The sequence below is a fragment of the Saccostrea cucullata genome, unplaced genomic scaffold (assembly GCF_032062105.1).
Source record: "Saccostrea cucullata isolate Sc308-1 unplaced genomic scaffold, CSIRO_AGI_Scuc_v1 ctg9360, whole genome shotgun sequence".
Classification (NCBI taxonomy): Eukaryota; Metazoa; Mollusca; class Bivalvia; order Ostreida; family Ostreidae; genus Saccostrea; species Saccostrea cuccullata.
This window is the reverse complement of record NW_026929272.1, coordinates 6,148-29,673: the sequence shown is the minus strand read 5'-3', so window position 1 is coordinate 29,673 and position 23,526 is coordinate 6,148. Positions and strand designations below refer to the sequence as shown.

The window sequence follows — 23,526 nt, the reverse complement described above, 5'->3', positions numbered from 1 at the left end:
GATTATTTACATCATTTTCATTTTAAAGTAAAGGTATAAAACATGAATCTAAAGTATTCTCATCACTTTTATTTTTGAGGAAAAAAAATAGGTCAAGATTTGTATTGATACAGTACCTTTTTCCTTTAATTAGGTTAAATCTTTACATAGATAACACAAAATCCACGGATAAGAACGAAAAACCACCTAATATACAATGTACACCTATGATACTTGTGTTACATTTCAATTTCAACTAAGTAGGTCAATGACCTAAATTTCATGTAGGCGGCTCCTTAGCATTTCTTTATAATTATGAATACCTCAATTTTGCCCTCTATGACCATTTGTCCTTAATTAAAAAAAAACGATATTACATGCAGCAAAACTCTTTAACTAATAACAGATTATAGGTACAGAACAGCGTTTTTCATATAAATAAGTGATTATAGTGTGGACCATATTTTTTTTGAAATTTAACAGTCCGAATCTCTTCTGTCATATTTCTATTTGATCTCCTTTTTATGGAATAGTATGAGACTCTGAATATTAAAAACTCAGAATTATGTTTAGCTTCAGATTCCTTTGCTGTTCTTCTTCTAATAGTATTAATATAATATGAGGTCAATGGTCTGATAATTGAGATCATGTTTTCTGGATCGGAATAGTTTTTGTTTATATATTTTTACTTATTTCATATAATATTTTTATTAATTTCAAATAATTCAGAAGTTTTTATACACATAATATTTGCAGAATGATGTTTTAAAATACATCTGCTTTTTACATTGTTATTTATATCTAAGAAATAATTTTTTAAGTTGATATTGTATAAAAATAAAAAGAGTTTCTCTCGTGTAGTTTTTCACACAGAAAAAAAACCTAAACCGTAAGGATTCATCATATATCTTAACGATAAGAAGGTTTATTAATGTTGTTAATTTTAGAGGGATGATGAGGAAGAAGATGAAAATAAAGCGGAATTGGATGATTCTTACGATAAAATATCCTCGGATGAAGGGATATGTGTAAAAACATAAGTGAAGCTTAGAAATTATTGTTAAATCTCAAAGGACAAAATAAGCTTAAGCCCCCATTGGAGCGTATTTTAGAATAATCTAACACAGTATCAGTAGAAAACCCGTGTAAGCCATGTCAGAAAAGTTGTATTGGGTCTTTTAAAAATAAAAGCCAAGACGAAAATTGATTTCCTGCCCACCCCGTGTTATTAGTTGTCCTATAAAATATGTACAAAACACTTCTCCCATTACAAAATCAAACTTAAAAACAAAATATTTTCGTAAACCTCTAAAATTTGGCCCCATAAAATCATGTGTTCTGTCCACATGTGTTCTAGTAATAACAGAACTTTTACAAACGTTTAAACCACATTATATTTTGAAGTTAGGCTCACATTACTAAAATATTTTCCTTATCATATTGAAAAATATAGCAAGATTACCAATTAACCCTTTGAATACATCAATTTTGTCTGGAAAATATATATATATTTAACGAGTTGAGTGTGATGCAACGTCAGGAATTGTTACTCAAAGCGTCAAAACGACGTCAATATGAATTGTTTACGTGCGGTGTTTAAATTTGTTTTTCAAAAACTACATGTAATCTCATTGAAATAATTAATGGTAGTAATTTGTTGACAGAACCTTGGGTAAATATACTTTTTTTTCGATAAAGCAGATCATCAAAAGAAATTACGCTGTATTTTTAATTTTCTACATTTATCATTGCTTTCTTTATTGTATATAAAAAAAACATTCTGCACTTGCATGGATTTGAAATTATAACTACACTTGTATGCGATAATCTTTTTATGGTGATCATTTAAAAAATATCAACAGAAAGAGCATTGAATTTTCATTGAATTGGACATCTTAAAGGACTTTTATTTCAAAGGATGTGGGTATCTATTCTCTTAACAGAGGTTGTCAACAAACATATTATGTCTAATTATGAGGTAAGGGAAAGATCCTGTAAAATATCAAAGAGATGCGAGAAGATTTTTCAACTTTTTTTCTAGAATAAACTCTGTTGAAGGTATTTTTCTGTTACGACGGAACAAGACGGAAATAAACGTTATTCCGGAATATAGTAGTTTGTCAATGTGTACATACCTTGTAATATTGCTTCGTTTTGTTGCTACATGATTTGGTGAGAAAATACCTTCAATTTGATATAAAACACTACATGTTCATTATCAGGATTGTACTGCAAATGTAAGCTGAAAAAGGATTAAGCGATTTTTTCGTATTAGTAGCAATTCCTGATGTTACGTCTGTACTAATGCGCCTTTTTGATTTAAAACTTGTGATTTTTCGAAATCAATAATAATTAGTACGTACTAAATGTATAATTTCTCATTTATTCATGACAGCAGAATACAACACAAAAGAATCACAAGACTAAAAAACATCGACGAAAAAGAGGAAAATCAAAAAAGAGAAAAAAAGGTCTGGCCCCAGGATCATGAACCAAACTTAGACGTAAGTCAAAATTTCAATCTTCTGTTAAATATTTATTATTTATTGAATAAATCTTTAATTTTGCAAATAACGCCTCTTGTGTAAAACAATATTAGAAAACAGTTTGGTTTTGGCCTGTTTGACTTCCACAACATTTGAGTACAACAGAAAAAAAATGACTTAAGCTTAAGATGCTTCATGATCCCGAGGCCAGGATTTCAGCAAAAGATATAGATATTAATCTATGAAAATGAAGATGAGGACAATGAAAGACAGGGAGAGAGAATTAATATCTTCTGAAGATTGGAAAGGTGCTAAAGTTGAATTAAAGAATACGTCTAATTTATTTCACTGATTAAAACGTCAAGTGCAAAAGTCTTAAAAGAATTATATTTTAGCATTCGACGATGACGGGATATAAGACATTATACCGCATCAGACAAATTTGTACATTACTGATTGGTTAAAAGGAAATCACATGACGTCCTAAAATTTTCCGTATTACGTCGCCGTCAAGGAGTAATACGAAAGTCGGGCATGCGATTCCGTTCAAAGTGTTGTTATTGTGAATAAACCAGAATAGGACGTAAATGTTTTTCTAGGTAAAATAAAGTTTAGAAGAATCTTTGAAAACTTTTTCTCAAGAACAATAAATCTGCAATAAGCCAAATAAAAAAGAAAGTATTTGGTTTAAGTTTGATTGGCATGGGATTTGAATACGATACAGAAACATATTACGGAAAGGGATATTATTAGTTACACAGTCAGTTAGTGACTTAATACGGATTCATACAGGGTCTGAAATGGAAATCCGTATTGGGCGAGGCGAAGCCGAGTCCCAATACGGATTTCCATTTCAGACCCTGTATGAATCCGTATTTAGGTCACTAACTGACTGTGTTACGAATTTATCCCGCTGAAGACCTTTATCAATGTTTATCGATATTAAAAAAGAACATTTGTGCATATTATGAAAATATTAAGTTTTAATCCAATAACAATCAACATAAAATATCGTTACGGTAACAAGAAATTTAACTAAACTACCTACGTAAACCGTTTCTTAGCCGCCATTTTTATTTACAATAACAACGCTTCGAACGGAATCGCGTGCCCGATTTTCATATTACGCCTCGACGGAGACGTAATACGGAAACGGAGACGTAATACGGAAAATTTCAGGGCGTCACATGATTAGCTTTTATCCAATCAGTAATCGACAAATTTGTCTGAAGCGGGATGTACTTGTTTACATAGTTGAGATAAGACTTTGTTCAATTTTTTACTTAGAGGTAATGTATCTTAAGGTCAGGTCAAGGTCAAAACCTTTTCCCTGGTCATTAAAAATAAAAATGACTGCATTCACTCAGATAGGGTCAGATAGGGTCTTCTATTTCAAAAGATTAAATGCATTAATAGACGTTACCATATAGGGTCTATAAGACGGTATTGACAAATTGAAACAAATAGTTTAACACAAATGGATTTTGGCTAATCCGAATTTTCTCTATTTTTTTTTTTATTTTTTAGGATATTTAAGTTATTTTTATATGCGCCCTATAATTAACTTGTTCTTATTTTCATATGGTAAAGCATTCATATGGAGATACAAAATGATACAAACACATGAAGTTCTGATTGTTTAGTAAGAGAGTAAAACCATTTTCTATTGATATCTGGCTCATACCTGTACTTAAAGTTGAAACTTTTAAAAGCAAATATAATTGTAGTTTGTTTTGAAATTCATATTTATATGATATATTTTAAAACTTTAGTTCCTAATATTATTAATTTAGCTAACATTTGAAATTTCTTATAGTCTTTGATTGGGTAAAAATCATAAATAAATTTGTAGTTCTATAGTAATTTTGAGAGGCAGAAAAGAAGATATTTTCATACGCCACCATTCCACCCAAAAATATAGTCCCACCTAGTTTTCAAACACAATTGACCATTTCTATTTAAAGTTGTAAAATTGTGATGAGGAAAGAAAAATATGGTCTTTTGAATCTCTTCCACCTAAATGCATAAGGCATATAAGCAAAGATACATTGAATATTTCATCTACTCAGAAACCAGAGTATTATCCTACCTAAAACAGACAAAAATGTGTGAAGAAATGCAACGCTGTGGATATCAAATTGAGTTAATTAAGCATAAATATTCCTAAACTACTTCAATATATGTTTCTGGGAACATCACAAAGATAATTATATTAAAATACCAAAAAATAAGTTAGGTAGTAAATAATCGTGTCAAACAAAGTGTTTAAGAAACGAAATTACTTGTTGTAATCATTGATGAAACTTTCTCCTTGAAATATCACATGAAAGCACTTGTATGCAAGATCTACAAATGAAATGGCATTTTAAGAAGAATAAAATATTATACGTAAAATGAAGCGTTGTTTAAGATGTTTATTTACTTTGGATTTTCTAAGCTTATATAATGCACTTCTGTACTGTAACTTACAATTAAAGACTTGCTGAAAATGTAAAAATAACAAGAAAAGAAATATTACAAACACATGCTGCAATGGTTATTTTGAACATCTGATTTTTTTTCAAAACCAATTTCTGTCATGTTCACACCACTCGATTGCATGCCTTGATCAGATAACTATCTAATGGAAAGCCATTTTAGAGTATAAAGTATTGCATGAATTTGTGCTAGATAACTAAAATGTTTGAATATATATCAGACATTGACCAGAGACTAACAAGAAAATACAATACAATTTTGTTGTATGTACAGATTGCAAAGACTGAAAATTTTCCTGATCCTTCATGATCCTTCAGTGTTTCTGGTACTATAATGTGGAATACTTTGTACGAAAATATCAGGACAGTGAGTGTTGCATGTTTTTAGGGAAACGATCTTGAATACAACGTACATTTTAACTTATTTAGTAATTTATTTTATTTCATATTGTATATTTATTAGTTTTCTTATACATGTAATAATATGTTTTCTTTTTTATTTAAAGTATGGTTTACTAATTCCTGTCCGTATGCATGCTTAAAGTGCAGAATCATATGTGTAACTAACATTTTTGCTTAGCTATTTCATTCTGGATAAATAAACACTATTTCTATTATATTATAGCTGTCATTATTGTTTATATTACAATGTTTTACTAGTTTGTAAATAATATTTATTCTAAAAAATGAGTTAAGATTTATCTTTCATCCACAAGCACATGTATGATATTTTAAGAAACCATTAGTTAACTTTTCCTTCTAGGCACACGTTTGCATTGCAAATACTTCCCAAGTGTAGAATGGATATAAATCACAAAAGATAAGTGAATATTATTTACGAACCAGGATAACTCGGTCATTCTAATTTGTTTAAGGGAACTTAGGGAAGTTTTATAGCGTGGAAACTTCAAAAAAAAAATCTGTGATTTGAACTACGTGTAACTTACGTTGACTTCAGTGTATATACAAAGTTTAACACAAATCTACTGTCTAGGAATTTTTAAGGAATCTCCTCAAAATGCAGGTACATTTACTAGATTATATACCAAACTGATAACTTTTCGCACTTTAAAGAAAATTATACAAAAATATACATTTTTCTCAATTTATAACACAGGATGAGTAATGTTATTTTTACAATATGTGTAAGATACACGAAATTCAACCGTCTTGATTACGTAGGAGGTATCTCAAAATTATCCAAAATTTCCTGATTTTATTGAGTACTAGCCAAAGTGACAAAATATGAAAATATAAAGAATTTATATATATATGAAAAAAAAAAAAAACGATTCAGAGAATCTCAATTGCTCATGGTTTAAATATCAAGAGCTAATAATTTATTTAATATTTAAGCTAAGTTGTTCAATTTATCATAGAGTAAAAAGCACACTTTTGAGAGGTAAAACTACCTATCATTTGAAAAAAAATCAGTTATTCGCAATGAAAACTCCAGTTGGCCCCCTTAATTTCAACTATTTATATTACAATTTTGCAATTTTTACTGACAGATGTTATCTATTGTAACTTTGAATGCATAAGAATGATAAAGAAATAATATTAATACTAAAAGCAAAACATGCACACACATGAACACGAATTTGATCTGTTAACACCGATTCCTATTGTCCTTGAAATTAATAATATACAAAAAATAATATGTTGTACATGTACAAGGGTTGTTCAAAAAGTTCGTGGACGATGTCAATCCTCGTTATACTGTTTTCAAGAAATTTAAGATAAACACAATGGAATATGTCGACATGTTTTGTAACGGCAGAGCAGACTTAACGACAATGAAATGTCAAAACATAGCGTCAAGAATTTCTCAAAAATACTATCTGTCTAAATTTTACACGGAATAATCCAACACGATCCATTAAAAACCCTTTGTTTTACTTGACAGTAATTTTTTAACACTTATTGTTTTCAACTTTATCACAGTTTCCAGTCGCTGCCTGCTTATTGATTATACAGGACGATGTCTCATTCTCTGTATCATCAGTGTCTAAAATAATCCCTCGATTTTCACTTTCACAGTATGTTTCATTTTGAAAAGATGTAACCAACGTTGAATCTGATTTGTTTGTAGGGATATCATGATTTATATCGCCTGTATGTAATGCCATCCCATTAGAAGTCGGAGGTTGTTTAACCGAATTTCGTGTTCTAGACCGTGTTGTTCTGGTACTTCCGGTCTGGTTCGTTAAATGCCGGTGCCAAACTTTTTTGAATTCCGTCTGAACCTGGATATAGAATGATGAACATAGCAGGAAATCAGTAACATAGCAGGCAATCAATGAATGGCTAAAGAAGAAGGTATGTTTTTAGCTTTATTGCGCCGTAAAAGTAATGCCATCAAAAAGTTTTGAAACTGGTTTAGATATTAGTTACGTATATGACTCTGATAAATCAGGAAAGAATATGGCAAGTTTACCATTCTGCATATATGACGTCCTGAATGTGAAGCATTTCTCTATTTTCAACAGAAAAAGCCTCAAAATGGCACAATTCAAGGGTGATTTTCCTTTACAAAACAGTGTCCACAGCCGTCGCCCACGTTAATTTTTTTATATTTTGTGCAAAATTTGATAGCAAAATCACATATCTCAAGATCTTTGTGGGCGATGCCTGTGGACAATTTTATCTGAAAGAAAATTCCATTGTAAATTGGTGTCTTATGCAACTTTCTAAGAAAATAGGGAAAGTGCACATGCTTATGACGTCATTATTAGCACTTAAAAACACATGTAAGAAAAATGATTTGTATGATTTTTCTGCAGTGAATTTCAATTATTTAAGAAGCAGGAGTTTTCAACTTTTACACCAGTTTTATATTTTTAGAATATCACAGGGCAAAATTTTTATGGAAACCATACCTTCTTTTTATGGAGTACCTATTAATTCGGATTTATTACAGTTATTCATGTTAAAAAGTTTTTTCATAAATGAATACATCTTAAAGTTATAACTTGAACCAAACGTATATATTTCTCTCCTTAAGGTTACAACCCATTAGACAAACGTTTTGAATACTTTTCTTTATACTTACTTTAGTACCATACCAAAATCAAAATTTTAAAAGCAGATAAAAAGGCACAATATTTAGCTAGGGATTGAATTAGAGTGAATCTTCAGCAAAATATTTTTAATGATAAAGAAAATATTGGAAAATGGTATAATAACTCTAAAACCAGATGTCTCTGTCGAGACTATTGCTCTACTGGTTTATACTTAAAACAAAGGAAGAGAAAAGTAGAAGTTGGGACTTGAAACTTTAGAACAGCAATAATTAGAAAAATGATCCTTGCCACTCATCAAAATAAAAACTGATGAATGATTGTGAATTATGTATCTTAATTTAGTGTACTTATGTGTCAGGTTATATTGAAATCAGACCAAAACTGTAAGAGGAGTAGCATTTTGAAAGAATTTCACAGAAATTTCTATTTTTATTATCCATGGCAATATCATTCATCGTAATCAAAAACCGATGCACAGAATAATGTATCTTAGTGTAGTCTACTTATGTGTAAAGTTATATTAAAATCGGAACAAAACTGTAGAGAAGTAGCATTTTGAAAAAAAAAAATCATAGAATTTTCTATTTTTAGTAACCAAGGCAACACCTTTCATCGAAATCAAAAACCAATGCACAGAATTATGTATCTTAGTGTAGTCTATTTGTGTGTAAAGTTATATTAAAATCGGACCAAAGCTGTAGGAGGAGTAGCATTTTGAAAGAATTTCAAAGAAATTTCTATTTTTAGTAAGCACGGAAACAACGTTCATCAAAATCAAAATCTGATGCACAGAAATATGTATCTTAGATAAGTCTATTTGTGTGTAAAGTTATATTGAAATCGGACCAAAACTGTAGGAGGAGTAGCATCTTGAAAGAATTTCAAAGAAATTTCTATTTTTAGTAACCACGGCAACACCGTTCATCAAAATCAAAAACCGATGCACGGAATAATGTATCTTAGCGTAGTCTACTTGTGTTGAAATCAGACCAAAACTGTAGGAGGGGTAGCATTTTGAAAAAAAGTTTACAGACGGACGGACGCCGGATGCATTACTATCGCATAAGCTCTTCTGGTCTCTGACCAGTAGAGCTAAAACATGGCTTATTACTAATGCCCGAACTTTTTATGAACTATATTATATTGATCTTTTTTCCATCTCAAGAGAAGGAATGTGGATAATTTATTTCATTGTAATATTACAATAATGATGATCATGATTGTTTCTTACCTCACTGTTCAGGAAACAAAAAAGCATCGCCAGGATAAAACCCTAAAATAAAGAAATATAAACTCGGTGAGATTCTCTATTAAAATAGTACATTTAAATCCACTTATACTGAAGTGGCAGGAATTAAAGTAAAGGAAAAGATAATTCAAAAAATGCGTTACTGTGAAAGATATTAAAACAAATAAGCAAATTATAAATTACATGCACCTTACTGACACAACAGAATGTCAACCAAAAAAGCCGAGTTTTGAATTTGCATGAGAAAACAAGAGGTCTATGGGCCACATCGCTCAGCTGAGCACCGTGGCTAAGAGTAAACTCAGAAATAAGTTCAGTATTGAAAAGTTTGAAGCCATACATAGTCCCAATCTAACCTTTAAGTTGAAGGGGTATGATCTAAACAAATTTGAATGTACAAGTACACTTTCTAAGGATCCTTGCATAGGTTTATGACTTACTGTGAATGACTCTGAACTCGGGTTTTTACTTTAAAGTTTAACTTCAAAGGGCCAATGCAAGCTCTTGGCATGAAAGTCGTTACCCAATTTTAAATGTAGTATGTAACTGATCAATTTGATTGATTTAGATACACCCCTCCACCTTCATATGAATTATACATACTAGGAAAAAAATGCAAGGATGCAAAATTTCTTATAAATGACATCTGTTCCCATATCCTTGAAGGAAAGGTCAATTAAGTACAAAAAGTATAAAGAAAATGAATTGCAATTTATTCCGTATTAAACCACTATCCTGAACATATAATTTCATCCAGGATTCTTTAAACGTCAAAAGTGATGACAAATATAGGAATTAAATTGATTTTACTTATTAATTTGGTCAAATATATTTTACTTTTCCTTTTATCCAAAAGGAGCGTGAACACAATTTTAGCTAAATTAAAAAGAAATGTTTACAAAACATGTTGTTATAATCATGAATATTTTGAATGTCAGTTATTGAGAAACAAAAGTGATTTAGAGCTCCAAATCATTTTAATGTAAACAAGACCCGATCCATGTCTTTCTCTACATAGGTTAAATATACTAATACAGGTATATGTTCGTTTAAAGCAGTTTTTTTCATTATGCACGGTAATTTTGAATACAATTAGACATATCTAATGGTTTGTTGAATCTAGTTTTCCTATAAATATGATATATTCTTTGTATAAACAAAAAACAAGTCATGAGTCTTGTTAACATTATAAAGAATATTTAAAGAATCACTGTCTAGTTTTGAGAGTATGCCAGGGCATCAACAATAGTGCGAAACATGGGATAATTTGCATAACGGGCGAAGCCCGTTATGCTCGAATTATCCCATGTCCCTGGCATACTCTCAAAACTAGTCAGTGATTCCTTATATTTCCATATTTCATTGTGAAATCAAATTGTAGACTTAGACATTAAGAATGTAGACTAATCGATTTAAATTACACGAGGACTTCCATGCCAATTTCAATAGTCCTCGCACACTGACGTCAAACACAAGGGCAGCCGCACTAGATTTACATGCATTTTTGGTCTCCTTAGCGTCAGACACAGAGACAGATGCGCACGAGATTTGCATGCGTATTAGGCCTTCTTAGCTGCTGACCTATCGATCTGCCTAATTTACATTCCGGCAGAATTATCAGGAAATCAACTTTGCTTACTTTCAAAGGGTTATTATAGAGAAAAAAAAATAGAAATGGAAATGTTAAGTTTAAATCACCTTTGTAAATCAATAAAAGACATTAGAACTGCCTTAGTTAGGAAAATGTACATTATAAATGGTAAAAAGAAATCAGTTGAAACAGTGACCATGCATCTTTAACCTCCAAAAGGTTGATGCGACAAATATTTACAATATATAGGATGTGATATAAAGATGATTCGAATCTCACAGAATTGAATATGTGCTAGATTTTAGTATTTATAGATGAATGTTTTCTTTAAGAGCCTGTCTACGAGAAAACCATGCAGATATATAGAAAAATGCTCTGGTAGGCACTCTCAAGAACAAACTTATTTTTATTATTAACTTAAAGGACACCCATTGAGAGTCAGAAATATGTTGTTTATTTTTGCATCGGTTGTTTCTATTTTTAGTAACAGCCAATAATTCATTTTGGTCAATATTCAAGGGAAAATGCAAAAAAGTTGGTGTAAAATTGACAATTTCAATATTTAAAAGTAAAAAAGAAAAAAACAATATATAAATAAAAGGGCAATGTTTTCTCATAGAACTAAGTCGTAAAATTGAGTTGGAATCAATTTTTTTGTAAAACTCCTATATAGAAGGCTGTCCCGAGGGCACACATATTGGCATGGTGCCAAGAAATATTAATGGTTCATTTTTTGTTAATATTCAGGGATACATTTCTTAGAAAGTGACGCTTCTTTTTTCAGAATTTTGTGCATTTAAGAATCTCTAGGATATTACCCCAACAATATGTAAAATCCACCTTTGGACTCTCAAGGACAGAAAAGTTATATTGTAATGAAATTACCTCAAATTCAAATAATGGAAAAATTCATGATTTTATAAAATTTACTTTTAACAGTAATTTCAATGAATTTTGTGTAAAATATTTACAAATATAAACAATGAAAATTATTTTTAATTTTATAAAAGCTATAAATAATTTTTTTTCCTGCTTTTCCTGTGAAAAAAACGTATTTTACTATTTATTTTGATTTAGTTAGAATTATCTCCCCTGTTGCGCTCTTCTGTAGAGAAGGTCGATAATGATTATGTTTACGAAGTTTATAGACAGATGTCTGTCATCTAATCGTTTTAGGCATAAATTATGTGTGATTTGAAGAAAATTGTCCCTCCTGTGAATGTTATTTGTTACGTATATACTAGTGGCCTATGTATAAAATGCATAAAAAATTATGAAAACCATCGGGATCGATATACGGTTCCGTAACCACGTGTAAACATTATGGCATCCTGAGACGTTTTGTTGCCGTTTTGTACGTCCTCAGAAAAAGATTCAGGTGCGTGAATTGTCAATGAGTCTTCAGATTCTGGCTCTGATTTTGATGAATATTATTCTGACGGCAAACATTCATTTGGTAGCAAGACGGATGCAGTGATGATGATACCGAATCAACAATGTTTGAATTTGAAAAAAAGAAACAGGTAGGTGGATCTTGGTTTATAATACTATGACGTACCTTATAAAAAGGTTTATTGATATGTAAAAAATAAATAAATAAACAATTTTGATGGGGACTTGATTATGGACAAGAGAAGATTTTTACAAGACACTTTCAGGTCTGGTACAATCACTAGATTTAGCTATATATGTAGTTTGATTTACCTACTTAGTTAGCTTTATTTACCTACCTGAAGTAGCTTTATTTAGCTACCAGAGTAATTTATTTCTATAAAAAATACCTAAATCTAGTGATTGTAATGGACCTGAATATATACCTAGCAAACCTGTCAAGAGAAATTTCAAGGTTGGTACTTGTACATGTAGCAATAAAAATATCTGTATAAATTCAACAATATTGCAAAATATTCACTTCTGCAGAATAATTAATAGCATAAGTAGCCTTTGTGGGGTGATGAAGAGGGAATGAAAAGTTGAATAGGTCCAGGGTTTTCAAAGACTGTTTACTATTACTAATAGGGTACATTAAGAATTGGATAGGTGGGTCTTCCCTGTCAATTAAATTACCATTATTGCCTCATATGTGGGCTGCATGATTATAAAGAATCTCATTAAACAAAATATTTTTTTTTTTAGATATTTATGAAATGTTATGAAGATGGCTACAGTTATGATTTTAGGCTTTGGCTGCTTTTCATGTATGAATAAAGGAAAAAGAGTTGTCAAATACTTGTGCAGACTTTTCAAATTAAAGGTCACTGGGATCATGTGTTCCTTGACAGGTTTGTGTTTAAAACATAACTAATATTATAAATATAAGTCTGGGAAATTATACTTTGTAAAGAATATTTCCTTTCATTCTTAATTATTTCTCGTGCAATTTCAGATTATTCAAATTCATTTCCCTGGTTAGGGCTGGGCTTTACAATGGGATTTTCAGCTGTGGAGCTATAAAGAATTACTACATAAGGTTTCCAATGTAGTTTTGCGAACAGAATCCAGAAATAAGAAGAGGAGAGACAATGCAGATGCAGCATTAGCATTACCAATTACTTACCACTGCTGAGAAAATGGTAAAGATATGTTATACATGTATTATTATACCTCTACTGTAATAACTCTGTATAAATTAATACCTTAAAAATTCTCTACTTCCCCGAGAAGTGACTATTGCCCTCATCTGAAGACTACTCCCTGGAAAATCAGAGCTACTCCCTGGGACTAATCCCTCATGAATATTTATTAGTAATTTTAACCAATCAAAGTGTTCAGTGGGTGGAGCGTTCAAGGAATCTCGAATCTGTGATGTCATGTTATTTGCAATGTAGCTATGACTTCAAAACATTTCGAGGTGCAATGTCAAAATCATACTTGAATTCTACCAAAACGAAGACAACGATAATTTTTTCGAAATGTCAGTGAAAATACTTTTTAAAAATGATTTAATTGTTTAAGGACATGATGCTTCACTTATCATACATTGTGTTAAATCGCATGCATTTGTAATTATGCCTCAACAGTTTTTTTTTTAAATGTCGGAATATCTGGTTAAAAAAATTTATATCGCCTATCATTGTTTCGGTATAATAAAAAAGTCATGGAATGGGAACTCGGGAAATAGCAAATTTACAGTTCCCCTCCTCCCTCGGGGAATCATAAATTTGCTATTTCCCTCATACCCATTTCATATCTGTATACTATAGTACATGGATAGGAATTGCCTTGTCTGTCTGTTGATTTGCCACATGCATTTTTCCCTACTCTGTTACTTTACTTCAAGGATATATGAAGCTCTTGTTTCCTTCAAAGATAGCCAGAAGAATTTGTGAAGAATCTTACCCAAGTCATTTGATGACATTTTCTTCAATTGATAAATATAAATGTAGCATTATCATAAACATGACATTTATTTTAAAAATCTTAGAATATGTCTAGTATGGTTTATTTCAATTTAATTTGAAAACTGTCCTTTTTCACAGGTACATGCTTTGAGTACTACTTTTGTGTATTTGGAGGGAGTCCAGTTGTTCTTTAAACCAGAAGTGGAAATTTTAGTGCTTGTTAAAGAACTATATGCGGTATATTGCATATGTTTGCCCCCACAAAAGTCAAATTTTGAAAACTTCCTGAAATGTGCTGAATTCAATAAATTGTACGAGAAATATAAGTTAACAGAAAATATTATAGTTCCAGAGCAGTGTATTCACAATTTCTGTTTTTATGACGTCACAAACTAGTCCGATTTTGTATCCTTTTTCAGAAAGAGGACAAAATGGACAAAATTTCAACAATTTAAGCTTTAAAATTTATAGAGCGCATGTGTGTTCAGGAACAATATTGACATATTTCATTGATATTATCATTCTACACATTATATCAAAATATTTATCCTGAACACACATGCGCTCGGTGACTTTTATTTAAAATATCGACGAAATATGTACATTTTTCTGCAAAATTCATAAAAAACTGAAATTTACGTCATATTTGTGACGTCATTACGTACATATGACGTCATTACTTATGAAATTATTCAGTGCTTTGAAGTCAGCATATACTCCCCTGTTTAATGACTTAATTAAATATTACTCCATCAAAGTTTGATTTTGGGGGGCAAATGTTGGTTAATACCGCATATAGTTCTTTCTCCAGAAGTTATTGGATGCTACATAGAAAGAAAATGGGGTCATACTGAATAGAATAGTTTGGATACACCTTATAGATTTTGAAAGCTTGAGACCTCAAGATCAACCCAAATGGTGTACCAAACATGAAGAAAAAAAGACAGTTTATGATTGAAGAAGCTTGTGTAGTAGCCAAAATTTCAGGGTATTTCTTATATGTTAACTTATACGATTTTATCAGTACATGTACTTAAACATTGTTAATATCTTGATATTTAATATGTATCAGGTTTCACTTGCAGGAATACTAAAAAATTCAGAGTAAATTTTAAGTGTTTGTTATGTTAGAAGAGATCAAAGTTCAAGGTCAACAGTGCTTTAGTTTTACCAAATATAACACTATTATAAAGACTAATTTCCTGTATACAGGTATAGCAAATAATTCAGAATATGATTTGGGGAAACTGTGATTTTTTCTTTTAAATCTTACCTTAATTTAGAACCATGATGTATACTTAAGCAAGTAGATTTTTTTCAAGCATACAAAATTTCAAGGTCATTTTAATTTTGGAAGTGAATATAAAATATCAGGAAGCAGTCAAGCATTGTAATTTTTGTTGCTGTTGAATGTACTTAGTTATTGAGTAATATTCAAATTTTAATCTGCAATGAAATTAAAATTTATAAATGTTCTAATTTGTTGATTTTTAAAACTTGGTGTTCATTCATTTGGAGTTCGTTGCCATGACAATATGTCTGTCAAGAAAATGGCTATGATATTCCTTTTTGTTCAGTTTGACCCTTGACCTTTGACATTGTGACCTCAAAATCTAAAGGGGTCCTCTACTTTTCAAGAAACCAGTGTACTAAATTTGATGTCTGTCGAGCAATTGGTCCTCAAGATTTTGAATGATTACAATCTACATACTGGTATATCGAGAATTATAACCCTTGACCTTTGACCTTGTGAACTTCAAATTAAAAGAGTCCATCTACTTATTAGTAGGTACCAGTGTACTATGTTTATTATCTATCAAGCAAATATATATTTTTTTTAGTAAGAGAGAACACACTTGGTCTACTGATTGACAAACAGGTACTTAGCAGTATGTGAATGTCACCCTGCTCAAAGAAAATGTAAAATGATACAATTCTGGTAACCCCCCCCCTTTAACCCCATTTAACCCCCTAAGAAATAATTATTGAAAACAAAAATGTACAATATACTGGTATTTTTCAACAGCAAAATTTAAATTTTTGAAAATATTTAAATCAGCAAAATAACTCCTTGCTGAAGTTTAGGGATGAGAAAATTTGAAAATTCACAAAAAATGTCCAACTTTAAGTAAAAACTACAGCAAAATATTTGAGAGTCCAAAGACAGATTTTTTATATATTGTAGACAGACATGTTGTCTAATAATTGGTATGAGATTGAGTTGATTCTAAGCGTCACTTTCTGAGTTATAGAGTTTTGAAAAGTGAATAATTTCACCAGTTTTCAAAAATCTGGAAATATGCCAGATTTGTGACCTTTTTGCACTTAAACGAGGGCACAGTTTGTGATTATGAAAAATTTTCCGAAACAGGTGTGTCTTGTTACTTTCAACCATATATGGATATTTTATATCATTATCAAGTAAAATGCTGAATTTTTAAATTTAAAATCCTATAAAATTCCTGTTTTCACCATGCGTAAGGACCAATAATTCTATTTTTAGTAACAGTGTCGATTTACCCCCTTAAGTGAGACCACACTGAAAAAAATTTTGTGGCAAAATATTTCATATTATAGAAGAAATTTACACACAAAATATGAAGTTGATCTGAGAACCTTGCTCCCATAACCTCTTGCATGGTTTTCTTGTAGACATGCTCTTAAATCAAGGATTATTGGACTTTTATGGGAAGCAATAACTTTTACATTTGAGGCTTCTTTGACATTTAAGCCTGTATTATATATTGAGGTGCGTCATTGATTATAGATAAGAACACTTATCTAGTGATCATAGGTTGTGCCCCTAATGTTGTTAGGGTCACTAACATGTGAATAAAGGAATTGAAGAATAATTCTGACCACCACAGGATGAAGTAAATCATGGACCTCTCATCTAGGTAGCCAAAGCTTGACATGAGGTAATTAACAGAGTAAATGACGTAATAAACCCCAAACAGGGGGATCAGGATCAGTGTGGATTTGGCCAAGCGTCTGAAAAACAAAGACAAAGCATCATTTAAATGTTTAAAACGAGCTAATGTATAAAGTATGTCAAAACAAAACAAAAAAAAAGACAAAGCATCATATAAATGTTCATAATGAGGTGCTGTATGAAATATGATGAAACCATGAAATGAGGGAGGGTTGATTAAGTTAAGCCTCTGAAAACAAAGACAAACATCATTTAAATGTTTAAAGAGAGTTCTAATGTATAAAGTAATTTTGGATTTCCCAAATGCAACAAAAAAAAAAAGGTTTCCATCAAATATTTAATCATATAAATTGTTTGATACATACTTGAATAGAAAACTGTTTACAAAGGATTTGAGCATGGATTAAGCTAAGCGTCTGAAAACAAAGACAAAGCATCAATCAAACGTTTTATAATGAGGTGATGAACAAAGTATATGATATTATAAACCCCAAACAGGGGAATCAAGAGTCAGTATGGATTTAGCCAAGCGTCTGAAAAACAGACAACAAGCTTCATCTAAAATTTTATTATAAGGTAATACAGAGACTTTTTCTTGAAAAAAAAAACCAAGAATCATCTTAATGTAATATTATTGATAGATAATATAATTTTACATAGCATAAGTAATTTCACAGTTCACATAAATTGGTGTACGTATATAATTTTACCATGTTTATTATGTAAATAATTAACGTGATCAGTTGATGTATATGATGTAATTAAACCCGAATAGGGATCAAGATTACAGTTAATTGGGCCAAACCACTGAAAACCAAAGATAGAAAATCATCTAATGAACAGAAGTGGGTTCAGGATATATATTTTATCATTATATAATTTTTGATTCCCGAAAAGCAAGCTTACGGTAGTTGGGAAACATTAGATTTTCATCAACTATTTAATCAAGGAATTTGATACATACTTGAATAGGAAACTGTTTATCTGATGCCCGTTTGATGCATGGAGTTTGGTGAATAATATTCTCACAATGTTAATAAAGATAATAAACTGAATCTGAAAGAAAGTATAAATGTCAATAAAAAAGAGTTTACATGCCATGATCTTTACATTTGAAGTACACGTTCTAATTCATACAATGTAAAATTACTGCAATTACATGTATGTTTTATTGTGCCAAAAAATTAGTACATATGACGAAAAGGTATAACTGTGCATGGTATTACTCAGATGTTTATACCTGTATATTCAATCGATCCAACAATTATTATTTTTATTTTTGACAGTCACATATTTTTACTAGCACAATTTGAAACACATTTCACAGTTCATATAAATTGGTCTACATATGAAAGTTTACCAGAACTGTTACTGTGATTGGTCCGTATATAATTAACGTGATCAGCTGATTCTTCTGAATGTTCCAACAGCTGGAAACGAAAATAAATGAAATAAAATTTCTGAAGAAATATTAATATATTATTTTTTTTTTATTTTTGCCGCTAACACAAAATTAAACATTTTCATAAAAAAGAATTATATTAAAACTACTGTGGCTTAAATTACATAGCGATTGATCAGAATAACAAGAAATCGATGTTTACTTATAAAGTTTTAATAACAAACAAACAAAAGCTTTCTCGGACATTTCATGAAGCTTTTGTATCTCCTTTCATGAAGTGGTGTTAAGTATAAACATTGAAATTTTCATCTTATAATGTTTGACATTAATGACCACATAACCAAGTCTGATTTCCTTCCATGTCTCTATTATGTATACTCACAGTTCATTGTATTCAAAGATTCGTACCAGAACCCAAGGTAGAACAAAGCTTACAGGAAACACTGGAAAAGAACACAAGAGGCATTAATTAAGGTATGAATTTAACGACCATAAAAGTCATACATGTACTGTATAACCTGCATGGATTGGGACGTTTTATTGTGCCCCGCCATGAATATTGCAGAGGTATATAGTATTTGTGATGTCCGTCTTCTCTCCGTCCATTCTTCCATTCTTCCATCTGTCCTTCCGTCGCGCTTTGTGTTAAGCTCACTTAAACGCTAATTTTCAATGACACTAGATATTTTTATCAAACCTCATATGCTGATAGATATAAATGAAATCTATGCAAAGGCGCCAACATTTTTTAACCTTGACCAATCATTTGACCTTGACCTCACTTTTTTCTTTAATTAAAGTTTAGCTCACTTTTCAAAATACCATTCAAGATAGCCATTAACTTCATTATTATTTAATTAGAAAATAGCATTTTTTAAATAATGAACTTAATCAAAAAACATTTGTTCATCCATATCAATTTATATAGAAATTCTTTCATTCTATGTTTTCACTATCTTACTTTATATAAAATTAATTCATTAAATTGTAATAAAATTTGAGCATTGCTTGGTTATTTTTAAATAATAACAATAATAGGGAATCTAATCATATTCTTGATCATTGCCAAATTTAATAACACGTTATTAAATATAACATCAGTTTCAATAAAACGGTGTTTTGATCATTACTGAATATAAATAAGTAAACATTTGATCATTCTTGTTAACTATTAAAAAAACAATGATCTGAGAGAGAAATAAAGATGGAACAAAAATTATCAGAAAATTAGAAAAGAAGCAATACTTACACCACCCCAGTAACATGAACCATTTCGTTCTGTTTTTTGTTGTGAATACAGGACCAGATAAAAGGAACTGAAGGTATATCGCCTCCACAAAAATCCACATATAGCTAGCAGCCAATGTATAGTTAAACAGAGTGAAAAATAGCCGACACTCCCAGTGCTGAAAACAGAAAATTTAATTTAAGATCTACATATAGCTAACAGCCAATGTATAGCTAAACAAGTGAAAGATAATCAACTTCCCTTACTTATGCAGCAATATACCTTCATCACCTGAATACGGAGTATATATGTTGCACTTGATTCGATTCGCAAGGGCATCGTCTACATGTGAACAATCCCTCAAACGAGGTAAATCATTGACAAGTATGTAGATAAAACAAGAACATCAGCAGTCTCGTTTAAAGTCATCATTTTATAAGTTTTATGGGTTATAGAATCAGCAAATACAATTTATCATTGAGTCAAAGGCTGTCTGGCGTTTTTCATTCTAATCGTTAGTCCATAATTTTAACACTGTATTGACGACGGCTTTTACCGTTATCATTACAAGGAGCACACGGTGGGTGTGACCGGTCAGCAGGGGATGCTTACTCCTCCATGGCACCTGATCCCACCTCTAATGTTTTGAGGTCCTTCTTTGCTCTGCTGCTATTTTGTATTGTTTTATGAGCTTAAATATTAAATAATATTCGTTATCTCTGTATCCGTCATATCCGTCCTCAGTCGACACTCCAAATACAGAAAGCAGAAATTGATGATCTACATATAGCTAGCAGTCAATATACAGTTAAACACAGTGGGAAATAGCCGACATTCCATACCCTTGAATCCGAAAATGTAATGAAAATATTAACTGTGATTTTGATAAATTTGCAGAAAACATATCAATTACTCAGCATGCTGGTGATTTTATCAATTGAAAATATCAGGTCCTACTGAGGAGACCTTAAAAGCCGAGGCCCTGTGTCACGACAGGCAGGTTAAAGACCCCTCACTGTTCAATGACCCTTAGTGCCGAGCAAAGGTCAAAAGAGCAAAAGCCACTTTCTGCCTTATTTGGCCCTGAGAAATTATGAAAAAACAAAACCGATCAGTTTAGGTTGCAAATACAGTATTTATCAGTTGGAGTGTTGGTGATCGCATATCTATTAATCGTGACGTATTTTCCAATCTAGTCAATTCATTATGACGTCATAAAATGCGTCATTTTCCTCATATCCTGTAATTTCCTTTAAAAATGACCAAAAGTTGAAGCATTTTTTTCAATATTTCATATAGAGCACAACCTCTGATCCAAAATATGCAAATACATAATAAAAGTTCTGTTTCTGAAGATCAAAAAACATATTTTATTTTTGGATCGTGGGCTGTGCTCATATTTTAATTCTTTGCTGAAGGTACTCAAATACGCATGTCTTCTTCAAATTTCAAGAACATTGCAATTTCTCAAACCTGTTCTCCAATATCTGGATTCTCAAAACGAAATTTTATTATAGAAAATGTGAGCACCAAGTGTCTACTTTTTTAAGGAATGAATCTTATTTCAACTTTTGTTATACGATATAAAATAACTTGGGGCAGCTTACGCTTTATTAAAAAAAAATCGTAAACTGCCCCAAGTTATGTTATATCGTATAATATAAGTTGAAATAAGATTCATTCCTTATAATTAAATGAAATTTAGACAAAGATACAATTTTTCATTTTTTTACCTTCGGGAAAAGGCTTCAAATATAACATATTTTAAAAATTTACGTCAAGCGAAGCAATAAGTTTTTGACGTAATTCATTGTGACGTAGGCAAGTTATGTTATACAAAATGGATAAAACCGTTTAACCAATCAAATGTCGTGTTAAAACTGAATGAAATTATTTTGATATATGTAATGGGAAAGAGGGTGATAGTTAATTAATTGATATAAGTACAGGGCCATTTGATGCATAAGATGGCTCTTGCTCTTTGAAGCCCTTCACTAGTGTATGGTGACAGCTCTATATTAATGAAATATTCTTGAATCAAACATAAAATATATACAATCAATCAGTCTATCAATCTATTAAGATTTGTTTGATTAGAATCCCGTTTCAACCAGAACACTCACTATGACGTCATTTCTAAATATAATGTTGCATTGTTCATCGTAATAAATATCCCCAGGAAACCCTACAGACTCCACCAACAGATGTTCCTTGATGAAGGTGACAATAGCACGAAGAATAAATGTCACAAACAGGTTGACATGGATGGTGTTCCTTGCGCAGTGGAGCTTTCTACAACAAAATTAGATTGTACGAATATACATGTGTTGGTTATATAGGGATGAATGGTTAAAGTTTTAACAAATCTTATTTGCACTGATATGAAAAAAGAAGCACATTACTCTTAATTAAAAAGTGCGATTTCTGTTTAAAAGTAATATTTTTCTTTAATTTTGCGTTTATTCAATTTATGTTGAAGATATTCAGAGTTCTTTCAACAAAATTTTTATTAGAATTACAAATAACAAATGCTTTGAATAAGTAAAAAAAAAGAACACTATTAAAAGTATTCCCTTATTCTACGAGTTCTGATTTTGGCATATTCTGGCAAGTAATACCCCGGATCACCTTTACGGTGTATACTTTACATGTAAGGTTACAGAAAATTACTCACTTGAAGTAAATCATGATAGCCACGGCTATCACTAAGGACGCCAGGGAGATACCGTACCCTATGTTATACATCAAACGGACCGATTCCACATATTGCTGAAAATTTAAGCAATTATTAAATAATTATCTATTTTTATTTACACGTGAAAATCTTAAGGTTAAAGATAACTTATAGATATCAAAATACAAAGCCAATGAATTACTAAACTCATTTGTTTGTCAGAAAATGGAAAACAATATATTGATTAAACGTAACAGAAATGGTTGATAAAACAAATCTTAAATCACTGTGTTTTCCAAAATGTGTGTATAAAGGATGTTTGTATTTTTATAGATTTCGTTTCGGTAATGATTCTTTGTACGATTCTCATATAAATATATAGCTAGTCCTTCTTCTTGAAAGTTAAATATTTTACATAGAAATAATATATTCAAGTGATGTATTTCTATATCAACAGTCATTACTTTTATTTTAATAAAATAATAAATGAATCTTACCTCAAATAATAATTGAAACATGAAAACTATACTTTCAAATTGTTTCTTTTGTGTTGTAATGATCAATTCCTTTTTTAATTATCATTATTTTGTGATTCCTATATTTACCTCGATCAGAGCTGGAACTGTGTTAGCTATAGCTAAAGGGTCGTCGTGAGTGTGTGACCCGAGACATAGGCTAAAATTAGTCCATGTCTTGTTGAAGGGATTAACAAACCAGGACCCATCCTCGGTACATTGTTTAGAATCTTAAAGCGTTCTTTGTCTTAACTTTTAAGACTGCTTATAGGCAGTCTTAAGTTTTTAAGATTGATCTTAAGTCTGTTTTCAATGTAAGCAGACGATAAAGTTTTGTACCTTCACGCATTGAAGAGTTCCTCGCAGTCGTTGAAAGTTTTGTGCGAAAAAACGTGGTACAATACACACTACACAATGTATTGATTTTCATTAACATGATAAAGAGACATTTATTTATCTCTGACTAAACAAATGATCTATGTCAATAAAATTTGTAATTTTTGAATCTTTAAATTCCCATGAAGGAAATAAGGATAGCAAAAACTGATTTAAACACAAATTGATTAAATGAGGTCAAGATCAAATGAAAGGTAAAGATCAATTAAGATTTCAAAGTAATTGAATTGCTT

General features: G+C 30.8%; 1 protein-coding gene and 1 long non-coding RNA gene across 2 annotated transcripts; one reads left to right on the top strand and one right to left on the bottom strand.

Annotated features, from left to right (window-relative positions):
• Positions 1 to 4,763: 4,763 nt before the first annotated feature.
• LOC134280262 (parathyroid hormone 2 receptor-like) lies at positions 4,764 to 23,246 on the bottom strand. Its single transcript, XM_062762667.1, has 10 exons — positions 23,237 to 23,246; positions 22,988 to 23,127; positions 22,383 to 22,477; positions 21,832 to 22,000; positions 19,730 to 19,886; positions 18,863 to 18,923; positions 18,439 to 18,508; positions 18,043 to 18,134; positions 16,969 to 17,137; positions 4,764 to 7,188 (listed from the first exon to the last, which is right to left on the bottom strand). The coding sequence occupies exons 1-10, from the start codon at positions 23,244 to 23,246 to the stop codon at positions 6,856 to 6,858; spliced, it is 1,296 nt and encodes a 431-aa protein (XP_062618651.1). The 3' UTR covers positions 4,764 to 6,855.
• LOC134280263 (uncharacterized) lies at positions 12,619 to 14,365 on the top strand. Its single transcript, XR_009994873.1, has 3 exons — positions 12,619 to 13,087; positions 13,192 to 13,378; positions 14,285 to 14,365. It is a non-coding gene; the product is annotated as an uncharacterized LOC134280263 (long non-coding RNA).
• Positions 23,247 to 23,526: the final 280 nt, after the last annotated feature.